Source organism: Etheostoma cragini, chromosome 23 (assembly GCF_013103735.1).
Source record: "Etheostoma cragini isolate CJK2018 chromosome 23, CSU_Ecrag_1.0, whole genome shotgun sequence".
Taxonomy (NCBI): domain Eukaryota; kingdom Metazoa; phylum Chordata; class Actinopteri; order Perciformes; family Percidae; genus Etheostoma; species Etheostoma cragini.
The window spans coordinates 8,176,077-8,194,425 of NC_048429.1; the positions used below are offsets into that span (position 1 = coordinate 8,176,077).

At 39.3% G+C, this 18,349-nt stretch overlaps 1 protein-coding gene across 2 annotated transcripts in view; it reads left to right on the forward strand.

Moving 5' to 3' along the window:
* plxna4 (plexin A4) overlaps positions 1 to 18,349 on the forward strand; it is a 226,569-nt gene that overhangs the window by 199,207 nt on the left and 9,013 nt on the right. For both annotated transcript variants that reach the window (XM_034863434.1, XM_034863433.1), the window contains exons 27-29: positions 2,858 to 2,957; positions 6,286 to 6,476; positions 11,387 to 11,556. In XM_034863434.1, the coding sequence (XP_034719325.1) occupies positions 2,858 to 2,957; positions 6,286 to 6,476; positions 11,387 to 11,556 (461 nt within the window). The remainder of the gene's footprint in view (positions 1 to 2,857; positions 2,958 to 6,285; positions 6,477 to 11,386; positions 11,557 to 18,349) is intronic.

Genomic DNA, 18,349 nt, shown 5'->3' on the forward strand with positions numbered 1-18,349 from the left:
ATATACAACCTTTACCTTTACATTACAGTTCTATTCCTGTTTTTCAGTCTATTCCTTTCTGTATTCGTCAAGTATTCATTTCTTGAATCTGTTTTTAAACTGAATGATATTATGGCTCTGTTTGATGTCATTGTTCCATAAGGTCCAGGTCGTCCCACAAACTGAAACACACATGCAGTTCAAATTTAAATAAAATGACAGACATTGACAGCTATGTGTCAAACTTGCATATTTAAGTACAATTTTAAAGTCTGAAAGTTTTAGAAATACGAAGGATTCATAAGGTTTTGGATCTCACAGAGAAAATAGTAAAAGGGAAAAAATTGAAAAGATTGCTGTCTGTGGAGACTTAGCATCCAGGATCATGGATATAATACATGTTATATTTGAAGGCATTCACATCTCTTTCAAAAAATGGTATGGATGCTTGCATCCCTTTTTTACAGCCAATGTACACAAACGCAATGCTGAAACGCGTCATTGACACGTTAAGAAAAGAAAATTGAAACCAAGCACAAAGGCCTGATTTGAAATTGAACATGTCTTTCTTACCACCTATAATCCCTCTCTCTATAGTATGTGTAGCTGTCTCTGATGCCCTCTCAACTCCCCTCCACCATTTCACTTATAAAGCTGTATGACCTGATGATATGCACTTAGCTCCAAAACTATCTAATGGACAAGTGACACTTGGAAGTAATCCCTTGTGTGTGGAGAGGGGAAGAGGACTCAAGATAAAACCTTACGTGCCGGCCAAGTGTTGTCTTCTTTCTGAAATAGAGGGTTGGCATAGATTTCCTGCACAGAATAGACACATCAGTGGTCACAGACACACAAGGTACTGTATGCAGGCAAATGATAGCACAAGGTAAAGTAAGGAATATATACATTTTTAACAGGCAGTAACGTGAAGGTGTGCACACAATACAAAGACATTAATTTATTTAACACATAAATGCTTTTATGCTGAGTGTCAGACAATCAAGGATCTGCAAAATTGTTTTGTGCCTCAAGAGTAGTAACTGTCCATCCAGCCAACCAGAATTAGACTGGATGGTTAAACCGGCATGCATAGTCATCATGGTGTTAATAATTTGAGCAACTAAGCAAGCAGCTACTGTCCCCTCCAAGAGCAGTTTGCGTGGTGCTTAAATTAAATGTCAGCATCAGAAAGTGTCAACAGACTTTGAGTACGAGGCACGGGTAGAATGGATTAGGGAGCTGATTTGAATCTGAGATGAGATAATGAAGACAGAAGTGAATTCATTTTTTCAGGGCAGGGAATTAGAGCGCCTTATCCTTGACAGACCCCAAAAAAAGGAAACAATCCCATCCAGTCAAATCTTGTCAGGAGGCTACGCAAAGATCAAGGAAGGGAGGGGGACACAATGAACACATTCAGATTTCAGTCAAGGGCATCTGCAATTCTGTCCTTAACATTTACACTCTTGTTTTTCTAACTCTATTTCATTTAAATGTTAAATCTATTAATACTTTTGTTAAAGATGTTGCCGCTTTCCTAATCAAATCTATTGATGTACTGGATTGATGTCACGTCTGCCAACCCGGATGTGCTGCTATATTTATGCCCTCAAGACATGTTATCCAAATATTGTTTGTCTTATTAGAAGCTAAGAGGACCAACCAGACACACTCAGTAGATCATGTGCTCTTCTTTATCAAACTAATCTAGTTTGATCTGCCACTAGCATAATTCATCCACTCACTCTGCCTCCAGTTACAATCTTTGCACAAACTTTTGAATTTCTTTTTCAGGAAAAAAATACAAGCTAAGATTTGGTATTTATCATATCAGATATTTCTTCCCATAATGACATTTCTCTCTTCCTCTTATCTTTCAGGCAACTGTGCCTCACTTTCTGTCTTCATAACTCTCCTCTAAATGTTATTTCCCCAAATGCCACTCCTTCTTTTCATTAAGTTCCATTGTGCTTTGCTTGTTTTATTTCCATTCACCATTTAAGGGCATTGATCAGGAAGCAAGCTTGGCAAGGGTGTAGGAGAGGGCTCAACACAAAAGAATAAAAAGATCTGCCCTGTGGGCCTCCTGCTTACAATAATATAAACATAATGCATAGGGAGCAGATTGAGTGACTAGGTGACATAATGATATCATCTTAATAAGGTCCCGGCTCACGCACACACACGTGTATGCACAAAAGGCCCTTGGTCCTCATTCCCTGTCCCATCCACCCACACTATGATAGAGATCACTTTAATTAACCCTGCCTTACTCTGCAGCACCGATGGCTAAATTATGCAGAGTAGGTGTATTGTGTGTGCGTGCGTGCGTGTTTGTGTGTGTGTGTGTGTGTGTGTGTGGATGTGCGTGTGTGTGGGTGTGCACACAGCTGGGACTGAGTACATCCCAGTTGTGTTAATTGAAATCTGTAACCCGTTTGGCTGACTGGCGATTGACTCATTCATTCATTTAAACACACACAAACACACACTACTTTATTATTCACACCTACATACGCACACTCTCAAATACACACACACTTCCCAACCCTAGAGGAAAGGTATTATTGAATAGAGACTGTGGGATATCCCTTCTCACACAGGCCTGTATGATACCCTACTATACACTCCCTCCTCCTGTCAGTCATCATATGTATGTCTGAGCTGAATAGAGCACATAAGGGTAATACGATATTCTCTGTTTACCTACATGAAACCAGAATAGATGGAGGGAAATATAGAAAATGACACCAACAGAGAGAGCTATGGTTTTTCTGATTGGTTGTATTAGAAATCTGCACAAATGAATAAACTCTGCAAATGGCTTTTGTTCTGATAAGTAATTTGCATAAATGCATGTGTGTCTGTTTTTCAGGTACCTGATAATGCAGTAATGGCCTTGGTTCCCAAGCAAGTTACAGCCTACAATTCAGTTAACAACTCCACTGTGTCTCGAACTTCTGCAAGTAAATATGGTAAGCCGACACATTTCTGTAAATTATTCAGTTTCCCAACCTACCTAAGACCAGGCACACCGGTAGAAACTACAGCAAAAAGTAATTAGTAGTAAAAGTAATTTCTTTCAATCCCGTCACAGTAATACAAATAGAAAATATCTGTCTATAAAATACCTATTATTAGAAAAAGTACGGGGGAGGTGAAAACTATTTGATCCCCCAGCAGTGGATGCTCCCACCATCTGTTGACAAGCATCCACTGGACCCTGTATGACATGAACACTGACAGACCAAAAAAGACAACACACACTTTTAGAGAGGTTGAAAGGATTTCTAAAACATAACAAAAGACCAAATAGACTTTTAATCTGCTGTTCTGGCCTCTTCAGACTCCAAAGTGTGTCCTCCCATCCTTCCATGTGCCAGTGTTTATTCCGCCTGTCCGTCTGCTCCACGTCTCTTTAAACCTAAGAAACCATCAAGTTAGATGCTGATCAAAGGGCCAGCCTCACTAGCCACAAACACTTCAGACACATCAAATGTGGTGCCACATTATTAGCATTGCCTCATCTCCATACACTCTCACCTCACTTCTGAGTCTCCAAATTAGACCAGATAGGACAAGGTGAATGGCGCAACAGAAAAGGGAGGGTGGAGGCCCGGAATAGCTCCCTCTATGATTTAGTTTTTTTTTTTTTTCTTAAGGGATTAACATCAAACGCAAGTGTGACCCACTTTACAACAGGTGTGGTACTTGTGAGTGACTTTGAACTCGCTGTGAGTACAACGGCCAGATAGGGAAGAAAGACAGAAGGTGGAATTTAATATAGCTGCTGAAAAGGGGGAGGAAGAGTGAAGCAGGAGAGAAAGTTGTGGAGAAAGCAGAGATATTAAGACAAACGCAGTAACATGTTGAGTCAAACAGTGAGTACTGTGTGTCTTTGATGTAACGTTTCCATCAAAGAAACCCCAGACAAATAACAACTCCTTTGTGTAGAGCTGGATCAGAATAGAATCCACCCAGAAATCTCTCTCTTGTGTATCCCTGACTCTGCATCACCCTCAGCTTTCTAACATCTGAATAAATCTCTAAAACAAAATTAATGTACTAACCCACTCCCATACCTTTTGTATTAAGAGCCAGCTCACATCCTCTTGCATCCACACCATCTCAAAAACAGCATATTTGGTGTCACACGTTCCCAGTGTCCCTAAAAGATTTGAAATGTAGTACAAGTCAGATAACACAAGTAACACAAGTCCTGCAGATAATATTTGAGGTTTTAACAAAATAACGAAGCCACAGTAAAATTCCTGGAGTGCCCTATAGGCAAGGCAAGGCAGCTTTGTTTGTACAGCACATTTCAGCAACAGGGCAATTCAAAGTGCTTTATATTAAACATTAAAGAGAAGTGAAAAACAACAACAAAAGATGAGAGTAAAAGTTACAGTGCAGTTTATGAAATGAAGTTGAGGGGGTTTTGCAGGTTTCTGGGAGTTTGTTCCAGATATGAGGAGCATAAAAACTGAACGCTGCTTCCTCCTGTTTAGTTCTGACTCTGGGGACAGAAAGCAGACCTGTCCCAGATGACCTGAGAGGTCTGGGGGGGTCATAGTGTAGCAGCAGATCAGAAATGTATTTTGGCCCTAACCCGTTTAGTGATTCATAAACTAGCAAAAGTATTTTGAAATCAATTCTTTGAGGGACAGGAAGCAAGGGAAAAGACTTCAGAACTGGAGTGATGTGATCCACGTTCTTGGTCTTAGTAAGGATTCGAGCAGCAGCGTTCTGAATCAGCTGCAGCTTTTGCTCCAAAAACAACTGCCTCAGTTTTTCATTTAATCAAAGTTCTGGCACATAATAATAATAATAATAATAATAAATTGAATTTGTATAGCGCTTTTCCCAAGCTCAAAATCACTTAACAGAGTAGAGACAGTGTTTAAAAAATTAAATTAAAAAAAAATATGGATAGGCAGAACAGAAAAGATGGGTCTTCAGACAGGACTGAAAAATGGGGAGGGACTCAGAGATGCGGACCTCATGGGGGAGGGAGTTCCACAGCCTGGGAGCTGCCCTGGAAAAGGCTCTGTCCCCAAAACTGCGGAGCTTTGACTTGGGGACATAGAGGAGACCGGCTGAGGTGGATCTGAGGGACCGTGAAGGTTGGTAGGGGGAGAGGAGGACAGTGAGGTATGATGGGGCAAGGTGGTGGATGGCTTTGTAGGTGAGGACCAGGATCTTGTATGTGATCCGGTGAGAGATGGGAAGCCAGTGAAGCTGTTGATCCAATTGTTAATTTGTTCAACGCACTCACTCAATTTTTGTATTGGACTAAGGTCCCCTGGCGAGAAGGTTATGTATATTCGTGTGTTGTCTGCATAACTATGGAAACTTATTTTGTTGATTTCCATAATCTGAGCCAGTGGAAGCATGTAGATATTAAACAGAAGAGGCCCCAGAATGCATCTTGGGGAACTCCACACATCTATAGGAGAGATTCAGGCCTTCAGTTGATCATACTGTAATTAAATTACATTCAACACGCAGACATACACAAACATTCTCTCTATCTGATATTTCCAGCTGTCTCTTTTTTCCCTGAACTCTCTCTCCTCCATACACTCCTCCCCATTTTTTTCTCTAGACAGATTGATTTCCATCACGGTGAAAAATACTTTTTTTTTTACTCCTCTCTCCAAACCGCACCCACTGATCAATTTTTTTCACACTGTGTAAACATTCATTGAGCCATGTGTTTGGAAATGTCATTGCCACTCTGGCCATTGGGTGGGCTATACATATTTCATCTCGTCTGACACTGTTCGATTTTGTGTCAGCTGCCAATGCCACGTCTTGTCTCTGGGAAAAGAAGCCATGAAAAATTAACCATGTAAACTTTCTAAAAGTTTCATATGCAATCTCCTAGACCTGTAATTGGAAGCCACAAGCTAAACAACTATTCTGTTGCTGACATGCAGGTTATGGCTTTCCTTGCGTGTTTGGTGAAGTGACAGATTTGTATTTTCTTGTCTTGTTTTTTACCTCACACTCTGCCTTGGTTAAAATCTAAATGTGTCTTGTTTCTTCTCAGTGTCTTACGATCTTATCGCAGAGTAAACAACAAAATCTTGCTTTAAATTTAGCATACAGTTAACACACCTTTTTAGGTATACATAAATGTTAATGACATACATTCACAATATATTGTATATTGTAGTATGAAGTTACAAACCAAAAGAAGCTTAACTTATGCTCGAAGGAAAAACAAACACTGATTGGACATTGTGGTTGTCTGATCAGTTATGTCAGTACTAATGAACGAATGCATGTTGAACTTCACAGAGAACATGATTAAGTACACTGGAAGCCCTGATAGCCTGCGTTCCCGTACTCCTATGATCACTCCTGACTTGGAGAGTGGGGTCAAGGTTTGGCACCTAGTGAAGAACCATGAGCACGGAGACCAGAAGGAGGGCGACCGCGGAAGCAAGATGGTCTCTGAGATCTACCTGACACGACTTCTGGCTACCAAGGTGAGCAAGAAAATATCTCTCGTCATGCTGCAATTCTTGCTACTGCCACTCTTTAATTGAACCACTTATATTTTGCGTATGATTTACAGTGGTGGAATGTAGTACTTTAGTACATTTTTCACGTATCTCTACTTTACTTAAGTAGAATCATTAGTGCATACTTTTGACTTTTATTTCATTACATTTCGTATCAATCATGTATACTTTCTACTCCACTACATTTCTACAACTTTCCATCACATTTCTGATATGTTTTCCCACTGCCAAAATGTCTTCCTGACCATCACACGTTCGCAGTCTGCAGGAAAGCCCCAGTAGCGGCTCCTGCACCGGCGGCAATGCGTCCTACTCTTGGTACCAGTTACGAATCCAACTATGGCCACGCCAAGACCTGCCCTTCAATACCATTTATTGGCCAGGCGCATACCGCTCCCGGTACTACCACTCACACTGTAACTGCTGCTGTTCCTGGTACTCTGCTTGGTCGTATGTGAAGCATCCGTTAACATAGGGTTGATATACAACCCATATATTTATCTTAAAAAACACTCCCGGTCCTCTACAGCTGTGAAGCCGTGTTCTTGTCCAAACCCGTGTATTCTCGCTAGATAAATGTGTGCAGCATTCACTGTCCCAGGGGAAATAATGCAAAGTCGAGCTTCATGCAGATCACCCTGATAGATAACCACAATTGTTTGTCAGAATGTAAACTGGTCCACAGATGGTAAGCACATTTACATTAGCCTAAAACTAACTTAATTTAAATACCACAGCCCATACAATACTTTTACCTTTAATACTTAAAGTACATTTAAAATCAGATACGTTTGCTTAAGTAGAGTTGTCATTGTGGTACTTCTACTTTTACTAAAGTAAATATTTCTCTGGTTATTTGTAATTTTACTCAAGTACTGAGATTCAGTTCTTCCTCCACCCCTGATGATTTAAAAGCAAAAGAAAAGAGTTCAACTCTATGTCCCAACAGTTCTATATTTTAATTACTGTATATGGAAATTATTTGTCTTGAAGCAGTTCAGCACGTAGAAGGTCACCATGACCTTCACCCTTTGTTACTATGACTCAGAAATTACTCACTTTATTTAAATATTCATATTTACTTTGGATGAGTCATTTCAGTGGGAAAGATTATTCAAATGTATTCTTCTATCCCCTCAGGTGAGAAAGAGAAAATAGATATATTGCTGTTTGTTTTCTCTTTTCATTGCTGTTGTGTTGATGCGGCAGCATATCAAAAAAGGTAAAAAGGTCCATGAAGCTACTCAAGGAGTTTCTGAAAAAATAAATAAATTATCAAGCAAAACTAGAAATGGCTATAAAATGAGTCTCTTTGAATGTGCCTTCCGACAATGGCCTCTAGGAAAAAAAGCAGTTAATTTGGTTTGGAGGGGAATGTGACTTTGATCCAACAGCTGAATGCAAATTTCCAATTCATTCCTATAACACCTTCGGCCTCTTTTTTTCCATCAAGACATTTATTCTATCAGACACAGACAGAGAGATACAGAGATACAAAGAAGGTAAAACATAAAGAGAGGCTACGATGTGAAAATATACAGACTGTAATGTTTTGATTCAGGAACATTTAGTATCTTTTTGATCCCCTGCCTGCCTTTGTTTAGCAATTCACATTAAGAACATCAACTCAGTTCTTCAAAATTTGCAGTGACAGCAGTCTGAAACGGAGTGCCTTACACACACACACACACACGCACACGAACACGCACACGCACATATACAGACACACAAAGTTTGTCAACATTAGCTAGCATAAGCAATCAAAAACTACTGGTAGTACAAGTGTAAGTAAAGTTGTACCGGGAAATCCCTGTGAAAGTAATGAAATTTGATATCCTATGACTTAACATGTTATTTTCAAGAAGAAGAATGGGTTATTTCTTCTATAAAAGTGACATAGTCGGGCAAGCTCTGGCTCACCCAGTAAGAGTGTGCACCCCATGAGTCCTTTGCAGTAGCCTGGGTTTGAATCTGATCTACGACCCTTTGCTGCAAGTCCTCCCCCATTTCTCTCCCATCTTTTCTGTCTATCCATTGTCACTCTGAAATAACAAATTGTGACAAACAATTGAACACTTTCTTTTGTTTATACTTTGGAGAAATAATGCATGTTCAGATGTGTGGGTAGACGCAAAATCAGGTAATTAATTAAAGCAGATGACCTAAACGGCGGCAACAACAGAGCAAGAGAGGTATGAGAGTGTCTGTGAAACAGGACACAATAGGCAACATTTGAATCAAACTAATACACAAAAAAGCTGGAGACAGCAGAATAGGATGCAGGAGCACCTGTCACCATGTCACATACTGTATATAGCCCTCCACACTCAAGCACACGTCCCCTCTCGGCCTTTGTGAGCCGCTCTGTTTCCCTACCATTATCCCATTTCAGAGTGCAGGAAGGTGGTGTCTGACTGCAGACAGCAAATCCTCTTTCCAGATGTATTGTTTTTGTGAAATAACCAGTTTATCTTGGCCGGCCATCTCTCCGTGTGAGAAATGATTGGGCAGACAGGCAGTGTAATTGACTGCGTTTGGCTTTCACCTTGCCAATAAATACCTCTCCCTGGCAACGCTGCTGACGTTTCTCATATTAGTTCCATCAGTGTCACTCTGACTGAGTGTGGGTAGAGGGTGTGTTCATGTGTGTGGAGGGGCACTGGGAAGGGTTGCATTTTCTTTCCTCAGTTGTAGACTCAAGAGTGTGCTTGTCCGTCTCTCCCTCACGCGTTACGTTCCCTCATCTCTCTATTTCTGTTTCAGTGCTATCCCCAACGTCTTGATGTTTGCTTTCCTCTCGTTTCAATGTGGAAGCAGATGGCATCAAAACATTCAGATGACACATTGTGTTTAGAGGTCTAATGACAGGTTAGATGGTTGGGGGGGGGGGGGACATGTGTTGGCAGTTTCAGCTCCACCAGGGAACAAGAGACTCCTATGATGACAGTGTTGATGAACAAGTCCCCCTTGTGATAAATGTCCCAGCCTCAGCAATTTTAGGCACACACGCAGGTTTTGCTAGCTAATGCAGACTGTCACTTGGAAGACATGTGGGCTTGATTTAGAAATGTGTAATTCCAATCTTAATATAAAAACGATAAGTTGTCGGGAATGTAGTCTACATTAGAATTATAGCTGTGATTTTTGGACTAACAGCATTCTCTCTTCTACCTCTCTTGACTCTGTGATTCGGTCACCAGCTCCAACCCAAATTGGATTTTTATTTGCTAGTGCCTGTACACACCTCATCTGCCACACTCAATGACCTCTTTTACTGATAGGAAACCTCTGTCGTTTCATTTCCATCCCTCGCTCTCGCCTTTTCCTGTGCATCCCATCAGCTCATTCTTTACAAGAGGATTAGATTCTCTCACTCTCTGTCTCTCCTCACTGTTCTCCTTCCCTCCTTAAAGTCGCCAACATTAAATCAAATTAGGGTCAATGGTGCAGTGTGGGAGCTAATCCGGCAGCACAAAGAGGCTTAGGAGATGCGCCTCCTGTTCCCAGATATTATTAAACGTCAGCTGTGAAATAACAATTTCCCCATCAAAGCTGCAAGCAGATTTAGGGGCCAGGTCTGTGAGATAGGAGTCACACACATTAACACAGCAGCCTGGCTCACACAACTCATAAACTCACACAGGACAACTATGCACAAGTTTATACTAATCTGCCTGTCAACTTTAGGCATTGGTAAAAAAAATGAAAAAAGTGAAATCTCATTCACTGGTTCTTTGGGTCCAGTTCAACATAGATACTGGCTTAGCATATTGAAATTGTAACCTCAGAAAGACTGGAGATTTTTATAGTACTCTACATTTTTATATTCCATATAAGTCACTATTATGGACCCAAGCGCCAACAGCGACAAAAGCCCTATTGAAACTGAAGGAATTATTAGTCTTTCTTTCTTTCTTTCTTCCATTCTTACATCAAATGAATTGCATTTTTGAGGGGCTTACCATATTCAACAACTCACCAAAATTGGCTGTTGCATCAAGTATGGTGAAAATGTTGTCAAACACTGTGGGCTTTGTGTGGCAGCCATTTTGAGCATTTATCGATGAACGAAGAAATTGTTGTAACTTTCATACCATATCCAACCAAGATTTCTCATGATTGACAATGGGCAAGGCCCGAGGACATTTCCAGTTCAAAATTGACTTTTGGTCATAGCGCTCCTGCTGGCAACAGGAAATCTGCCTTAAATGACAAACATCATCCAATTTACATGAAACTTATTATGTGTGGTCTACATGTGATACTGAGTCTTGTGTGAGGTATCATTGAACTCAGCAGAGAGTTCATAATTAACTGGTGATTGTTTGGCTAGTTCCTTATGCTTCAGCAATGCACCTTTATTTATAACTAATGACCCGTTTGATATACACTATTATGTGAGGTATCATTGAACTCAGTAGACAGTTCCGTTTTCATTGGTCATGGTTTGGCTCGAACGCCTATGCTTTAGCCACGCCCCCTTTCCCAGCTGAAGAACTGTACGACGTAGAGTCTTGTGTGAGATATCATTGAACTCAGCAGAGAGTTCCATTTTCATTGGTCGTGGTTTGCTCTGCCCCCTCTGCTGTAGCCACGACCCCTTTTACCGCTAATGAAATGTATGACGTAGAGTCTTGTGTGAGGTATCATTGAACTCAACACAGAGGTCACTCATCAATGGTGATGATTTGCACGGCTGAAAGGAGCGCCATCCGCCAGTAACTCCGACACGCACAGAGGAGTAAGGGCCTGTCCAATGCGGCTTGCAGCTTTAATTGGTTTTGTTATTGCTTCCCTTGTTATTATTCCTGTAATTTAACGAAAAAATACCTTCATATAATCTGTTTTCTATGTCTCTTGTCTCTCCTCTGTAGGGTACACTACAGAAGTTTGTGGACGACCTGTTTGAGACCATCTTCAGTACGGCCCATCGAGGCAGCGCCCTGCCACTGGCCATCAAATACATGTTTGACTTCCTGGATGAGCAGGCTGACAAACACAACATCCACGACCCGCATGTCCGACACACATGGAAAAGCAACTGGTGAGTTGAGCAGTTTTAGCATACCTGCACACAAACATATAGTGGGCTTTGGTCAGGAGCCCTTACTGGTGAGGCAGTTCCTTGGATCTTTTACGGACACAAAATGGATTTAATATTTGTACACCAGCAAGCTGCCTTTGGCTCCATTTGTGATCTTTTCTTTTTGCACTGTAATGTAATGCACTGCAGACACAATCAGTAAAGTGTGTCACATTACACATGGCTATGCCCTGGTATTTCCCTGTGTCAGTGCCAAGCTTCACCACACGCCTTTTCCCTTTCTAATATCCATTAACCACAGGGGTGTGTAATCTTCATTAAAGCTAATCACGAGGGGCTAATCCAATTGGCTGCCAAGATTCCATTTATTATCATGAATAACTGGGCCAAAAAATGCCTGTCACTGTGAAAATCTCCATAGTGACATAGTACACACCCAGGTTAACCTCTACACCTCTAAATTAATATCTGCTGATTAATTTAGACCATACTGACTTCTGTGAACCCACCTTAAGAGGTTGGTAGGGGTTAAATATCAGCAGAGCACCAGAATGTGGTGAGAAGAAAAATTAAAAGGTGAAGAAAGGAAAGTGAACTCAGTGGGAGTTAAATGCACACTAATATCTCATTAGCCTCCTGGCCTCTGCCAAGATCCCAGCATGCATCACTCAGCCCAAGGCTCAGGGGAACCATGGAAATGGTAGGATAAAATGGATGTGCATAAAGGGATGGAGGGAGGAATTGATAGGGAGAAGCTAAAGAAGGGGAAGAACTATTATTTACTTACGGTCTGGTCCCAATTTTGGTCCTCTGTCTGTGAAGCATTTTTGGGCCATTTGCAGAGTGTGTTAAGTGTTTTCTGGGAGCGCAATGGGTCGCTTTTATATTAGACTTAGTGGAATGGGCTCTCACCGGAGGGCTGTGAATGAATAGCAATTTATCATTACACATCATCACAAAAAGCCACTTAGATTGCACACAACAGTTTAACTGATGCCACCATATATATCTTCTCTGTGTGGGATGTGCCTGTGTCTTTTCACTACTCAGTGTGTGTGCTTACCCGTAACCTTTAATCGTCTCAAAGAGTGCAATCTTGGCTACAACAAAAGCCTTAATTTTGTCTGATGGTTGAGAATAATAATGCCAGTTGCCCCTCCCATGCTGGGCCCCTCTTCCATTAAACCTACCAGGCCCATTGTCATCATACACACCATTAACCTCAACCCATCACAGCAGCCAGAGCCCCACTACTACCCCCACCTCCACTTCAGGGTTTCCCCTCCATCAGATCTCCACTGTATATCCTCTGATGTAGCCTTTATGCTGGATTATCCCTCAGTCTGAGGGTTTCATGTGACAGGTTTGGTTCTTATATCATTGCTATGTTATATCTGTAGAGGAAACCAGCAATTAGTTTTTGCAGTATTATTAGAAGCTTTATAAAGAGCTTTGATTTAAATAATACATAATGAAATTAGACTTGGACAAAATGTTATATGTGTGATATCTAATAAGACTGTGTAAATGTCTTAGGTTTCTATAATAGCTGATAGAAAATAGTTGTATTAGCAGGATTCTAGCAGGACCTTTTGCTTTCAGAGCACACTGTCCACACACTCTCAAGACATGAAAGAGACCTAAAGATGGTCTCCAGGATTTATTCTAGTCCAGGAAATTATCTGTGACCCTCTATAATCCAGGTCATCCCTCACAACAGTCTAGTGATAGCAATAGCACTAATGCTTCACCAGCCTATACCCCTTGAATTTAATTCAAGCTAGAGTACCTTTTTAATATCAAAGTTTTTGAAGCTGTTAAGTGTCTGTTATTTTTAATTGTGTGAGTTAAAAGCCAGTTAAAATATGAGTTAAGTGACAGAGCTGTAATGTGTATCTGGATGTGTGTACAGTATGTGTGTTCATGCATGAGTCACTGGCTCCAAGAGCATCTCCAGATGGTATCTTTTGGATTAGCGGTAGTGTGTCAGTGTCTTCTCTCATCGACACTATGGTGTCTGAGTCTGTATGTGAGTCTTTGTCTGCACCGTGTTTGTCATGTTGCAAAACGGACATCATTTTAATTATTGTACAAAACTGGCACACACAGTCTGATTTTAATGACATCGCTAGGACTCTTAAAGTTGATCTATCTGAAATCAGTAATTTTGTGTCTAATTTACAGAAGTTTTAGATTCAGTTTAAGCCCTTTGTCCCAACATACAGTTTGTTCAGTAGAGGTCTGCAACTTGACATTCATTTAGGGCCCACTAAAACAATAGTGCCCCTTAAAACATTCTCCTTCTTCTTCTTCTTCTTAGTCTTTTAATAAATCCATGTTCCCATGCACGTCCAGTCTTGCGCCATACGTAATCAGTCCAGTTCATAATATTATTATTCTAAAATAGTCTAATAGTCCTGATGGTGGCCCTTCAGTAGCCATCTAAAATTTGTAACTTTCATAAAACATCAACAGAACATGATACAATGTCGCAACTTACGTCAAACTGTAGCCCCAGTAGAGAAGAAACTCTGCTTTTACCCAGTAACAGTTTTGAAGTCCATCACTCTACTTTTTGCAAAAAATGCATAAGTTCTTAAACCTTTCTCCTCCCACATATTTGTCTCAATTGACACAGAATTTTGTGAACTTCATCTTATGAATACATTTCTGACCGTCTTAGCCATTGAAGCTAGACGTGTCTTCACCTGGCCAATAGCTCACTGAGATAAACACTTGCCTACAGACCTGAAGGTTGTGAGTTTAATCCCAAAGAGTTACAAGGTCACCATTTTATACCTTCCCTGCATGTTTTAGATGTTTCTGAGTATCAACACACTTGTCTGAAATGATCAGCTCATTAGTTTGTGTCCTAGGTTAACATGCCACTGTATGCTTTGGTAGTATGCTGTGGGGATTAGAGACACAGGTTTCTAAGAGCTAGGTTGTGTAGCTCAACAAGGTTGATAGTGGTTTTCAGAGCGAGAGATTTAGAGTTTCAGTCCCTTACACACCCTTCATCAACCCCCTTCATTCTCCATTCACCGCTTTTTCGTTTTCCTCTTTAAAATGCTCGGCCCCGAAGCATCACTGCGGAGCAGCTATAATTCAAATCAGCGCATGAAAAAGGTCAGGCTTGGTCAGTCCTCTGCCTGTGCTGTGATGCCTTGAATGGGATGCCCTGTTTCACAACATCTGTGACCAAAGCAACTTCAATAGGCCCATGTGCAAGAATAGGACATCTCCCACCACTGCAGATTCAGAGGATTACTACTCTGTGATCCGGAATTGTCAATCAGTGCAAACTGCAAGAGACAGTTAGACATGCTACTAATGGACTGCACAGAGACTTTATTGGTGTGGATACACTTGTGTGTTCCTTTTTTGTCATTTGCAGTATAGTTCCTGTCAGAATATTAAGAACTAGGCCTGGTTAGCCAGTAAATAGAGTTTACTGTTGTTTTGCTGCTTGACAATTAGAAATGTTTTTCAATCCTGGTTGTTAATCTTTCCTACTTGGGTGAAGATTAGCAGAGTTGACTTAAAATAGGCTGTACACTTTGTAGTACCACATTAATACTTACACACATTTTCCAACATACTATACTATGACTTCTTTATATTTTTTTATGACTTCTTTTGACATACTATACTATGACTTTTTTATCATGATTTTCAATATACTATACTTATAATTTTTAATCGCTTTCTTCAAACATACTATACAATGACTTTTTCGTTTTTTCGGTATACTGTACAATAACTTTATGCAATATTCTATACCTAACTTTTTTCGACATACTATACTATGACTTAAAAGATTAGGCTTTTTTGTTTTTACATTGGAAGTCAATAGACCAGTCTTCAATTCCTCTTCAGGCTTCTTCTACTTTGAAATGCTATTTCCCCTACATACGTTCAACTACAGATGTCATTCAAACGTTAAACTATTCACAAAACCATTTTTTTTACCTAAAAGAAAATGATTCCTTACAGTGTTAATGTTATCACTGTTATAAGGTTAGTGCTTGTTTCAGACTTTTTCTGTATTTATAACACGTTTGTATTGCGTGACTTAGACATTTTTATGTGGAGTTTGCGGGTCCTTTTTCCGGCATACTATACTATGACTTTTTAACACCTTTTTTTTTTTTAAATACTATACTGTGATTTATTTCTGACTATTTTTAACATGCTATACTATGATTTTTTTTTTTTTGTTATATACTACACTATGATTTTTTTTGTTGATATTCTATGCTGACTTTTTAAAATGTTTTGACATGCCATACTATGCTTTTTGTGTGGACTTTGCATGTTCTATGACTATGACTTTTTTATGACATACTATATTATTATATTAACTTTGTATCACTATTTTCAATGTACTATGACTTTGTTGTCACTTTTTTAGCATATTGTACTATGATTTTTCATACCCTTTTTTTGACATTTTATACTATGACTTTTTATCCTTTTAATCATCAATACTTTTTTTTTTTTAAACCCTTTTTGTACATTTATACCGTAACTTTTTTATCACCTTTTTCAACATACTCAACTATGACATTCTATACAATGAGTATTTAATCACTTTTTTTGTTCACTATGCTATGGCTTTTTATCACGTTTTTGACATTGAAGGACTTTCTATCACTTTTTTTCAGCGTAAGTTTAAAACGTGCTTCACAGGACAAACATTTGGTAAAATACCGTGCATAATATTAGCAAGCAAAAATAAATGAAATACCAATGAACCATTTAAAACAGAGATACTTTATGACTTTTTTCAACATTCTATGCTATAACTTTTGTATCACTTTTTCAACATACAAAATATATTTGGTGACACAGAGGTTAGCACTTCTTTAAATAGCATCTGCAGGCTCTGACCCTCGGTCCGATCGTGAGTCTGGGCTAGGCCTTCCTTTGGGGACTTTGCATGTTCCTTCAGACTTTTTAAGACATACCATACTGTGACTTTTTTTATTACTTTTTTTCCCTTTTTTCAACATACTATACCATGACGTCTTTCTTTGGCATATTATACTATGACTTTATTACTTTTTATCACTTTTTTGACATACTATACTATGACTTTTCTAATCACTTTTTACGACATTCTATACTATGACTTTTATAAATAAATTAGATATACTATTCTGACTTTTTTTCAGATTTTTTGACTAGACAGGACTTTGCATATTCTTCCAGACGTTTTTCCACATATAACTTTTTGTCACTTTTTACGACATACTATACTATGACTATTTTTTGACATACAATACTATGACTTTTTTTTTAAATTTCTAACTACTTTACTATGACTTTATTTTTTTTTATATACTGTATTTTGACTATTTCATCATTTTCTTTTTGCATATAATACTATGATATGATAAATAAGTTTTAATTTACAGCACTTTCTTGTTCTACATTGATAGGCCGGGGAAAAAAGTATTTTAATGAAAGGGCTTCTTCTGACTCAGCCAGCGTAATTCCTCTAAAATAAGTGATGCCCCTGATCTTGGCAGCTGATGTTTAACCCTGACCAAAAGGAATTGAAAATTCTTAAAACTGCTCAGCATGAGGTAACTGCTGAAAATGGTGTACTTTGTCTATTTTCATATAGATAATGTGTAGATGTTATTATGGTGATTATTTTGAATGCACAAAATCATGTGGGGAACCTCTTCATTTTAGTGTCCACTGCACCGCATTAAAACAGCACATACCTCAAAGCGCAGGGCAGATTGTCAACAATCAAGGCGGCACAGCAGTGGTGTTAATATCCCTTTGATCCATGCATCTAATCCCACTAGATTCTTTGCTTAGATTCATTTTGAACTCATAATGCAGAATTTATTTTTCTTCCTCTGTGTCCAAATCCTCTTTTGTTAGATTGTACATATAAATGGCTTTGCGGGTGGCTGTGATAGGATAAATGCTTGGTGGAATGGTAGGGAAGCACTGGTGGTATTTAACAGATTGCATTTTGTTCCCCCCTCATCCTTTGAAATTATGCCACACTGAGAAATTTATATGCAGGTTAGACTGCAACATCCTTCCTGTTTGGGTTTTGCCACATCAGCTAAAATACACATAGACCAGAGGACAGTAAAGATATAGAGATCCAAATAACACTTTCTTAATACCACCTGAGCCCTTTTACTGCAACACACAGAGATGGCCCTCTATCTATTCATTTTGGCAGAAATAAGCCTAGCAAATAAACAAACTTGTATATTTTTATTATTCTGGACAGGCACAAAATAGGACCCACTTGCACAAACAAAGCAATATGAACTGTGCCACTGTGAGGACCCCTGGACACTACTGGAAAAAAACAGAGCCAGCCACCACCTGGTTTTAAAGATAAAGGCTTTATTGAATTGAGCACACACATCAAATAGAGCACATCAGCAACAGCAGGGCCTGTGTACTAGCTTTGCAAAGTGAATGAATCCTTGTCCCCTTTCTGGCGAATAATATGTTCATGTCTATTGCCTGACAAATATAAAAATAGCATTAATGGACTTAATCTCAGAGCAATTCAACCAGACTGTTGTTTTACCTTACATTCTTTGTGCATTCTGTCACTGAGATGTAATTGAACAATCAATGCAAAAGTAATTTTAGTGACAACTTGCATAAAATGACACGTAATATAGTGTCATTAGCCCATTGAAATTTTTTCACAGATAACATTCTGTTAGAAGTAAAAACCCCAAACATGGCATTTTGAACTGAAGGAACAACCATTTGAGTGGATTCTAGGATGGGCTGGAGCACA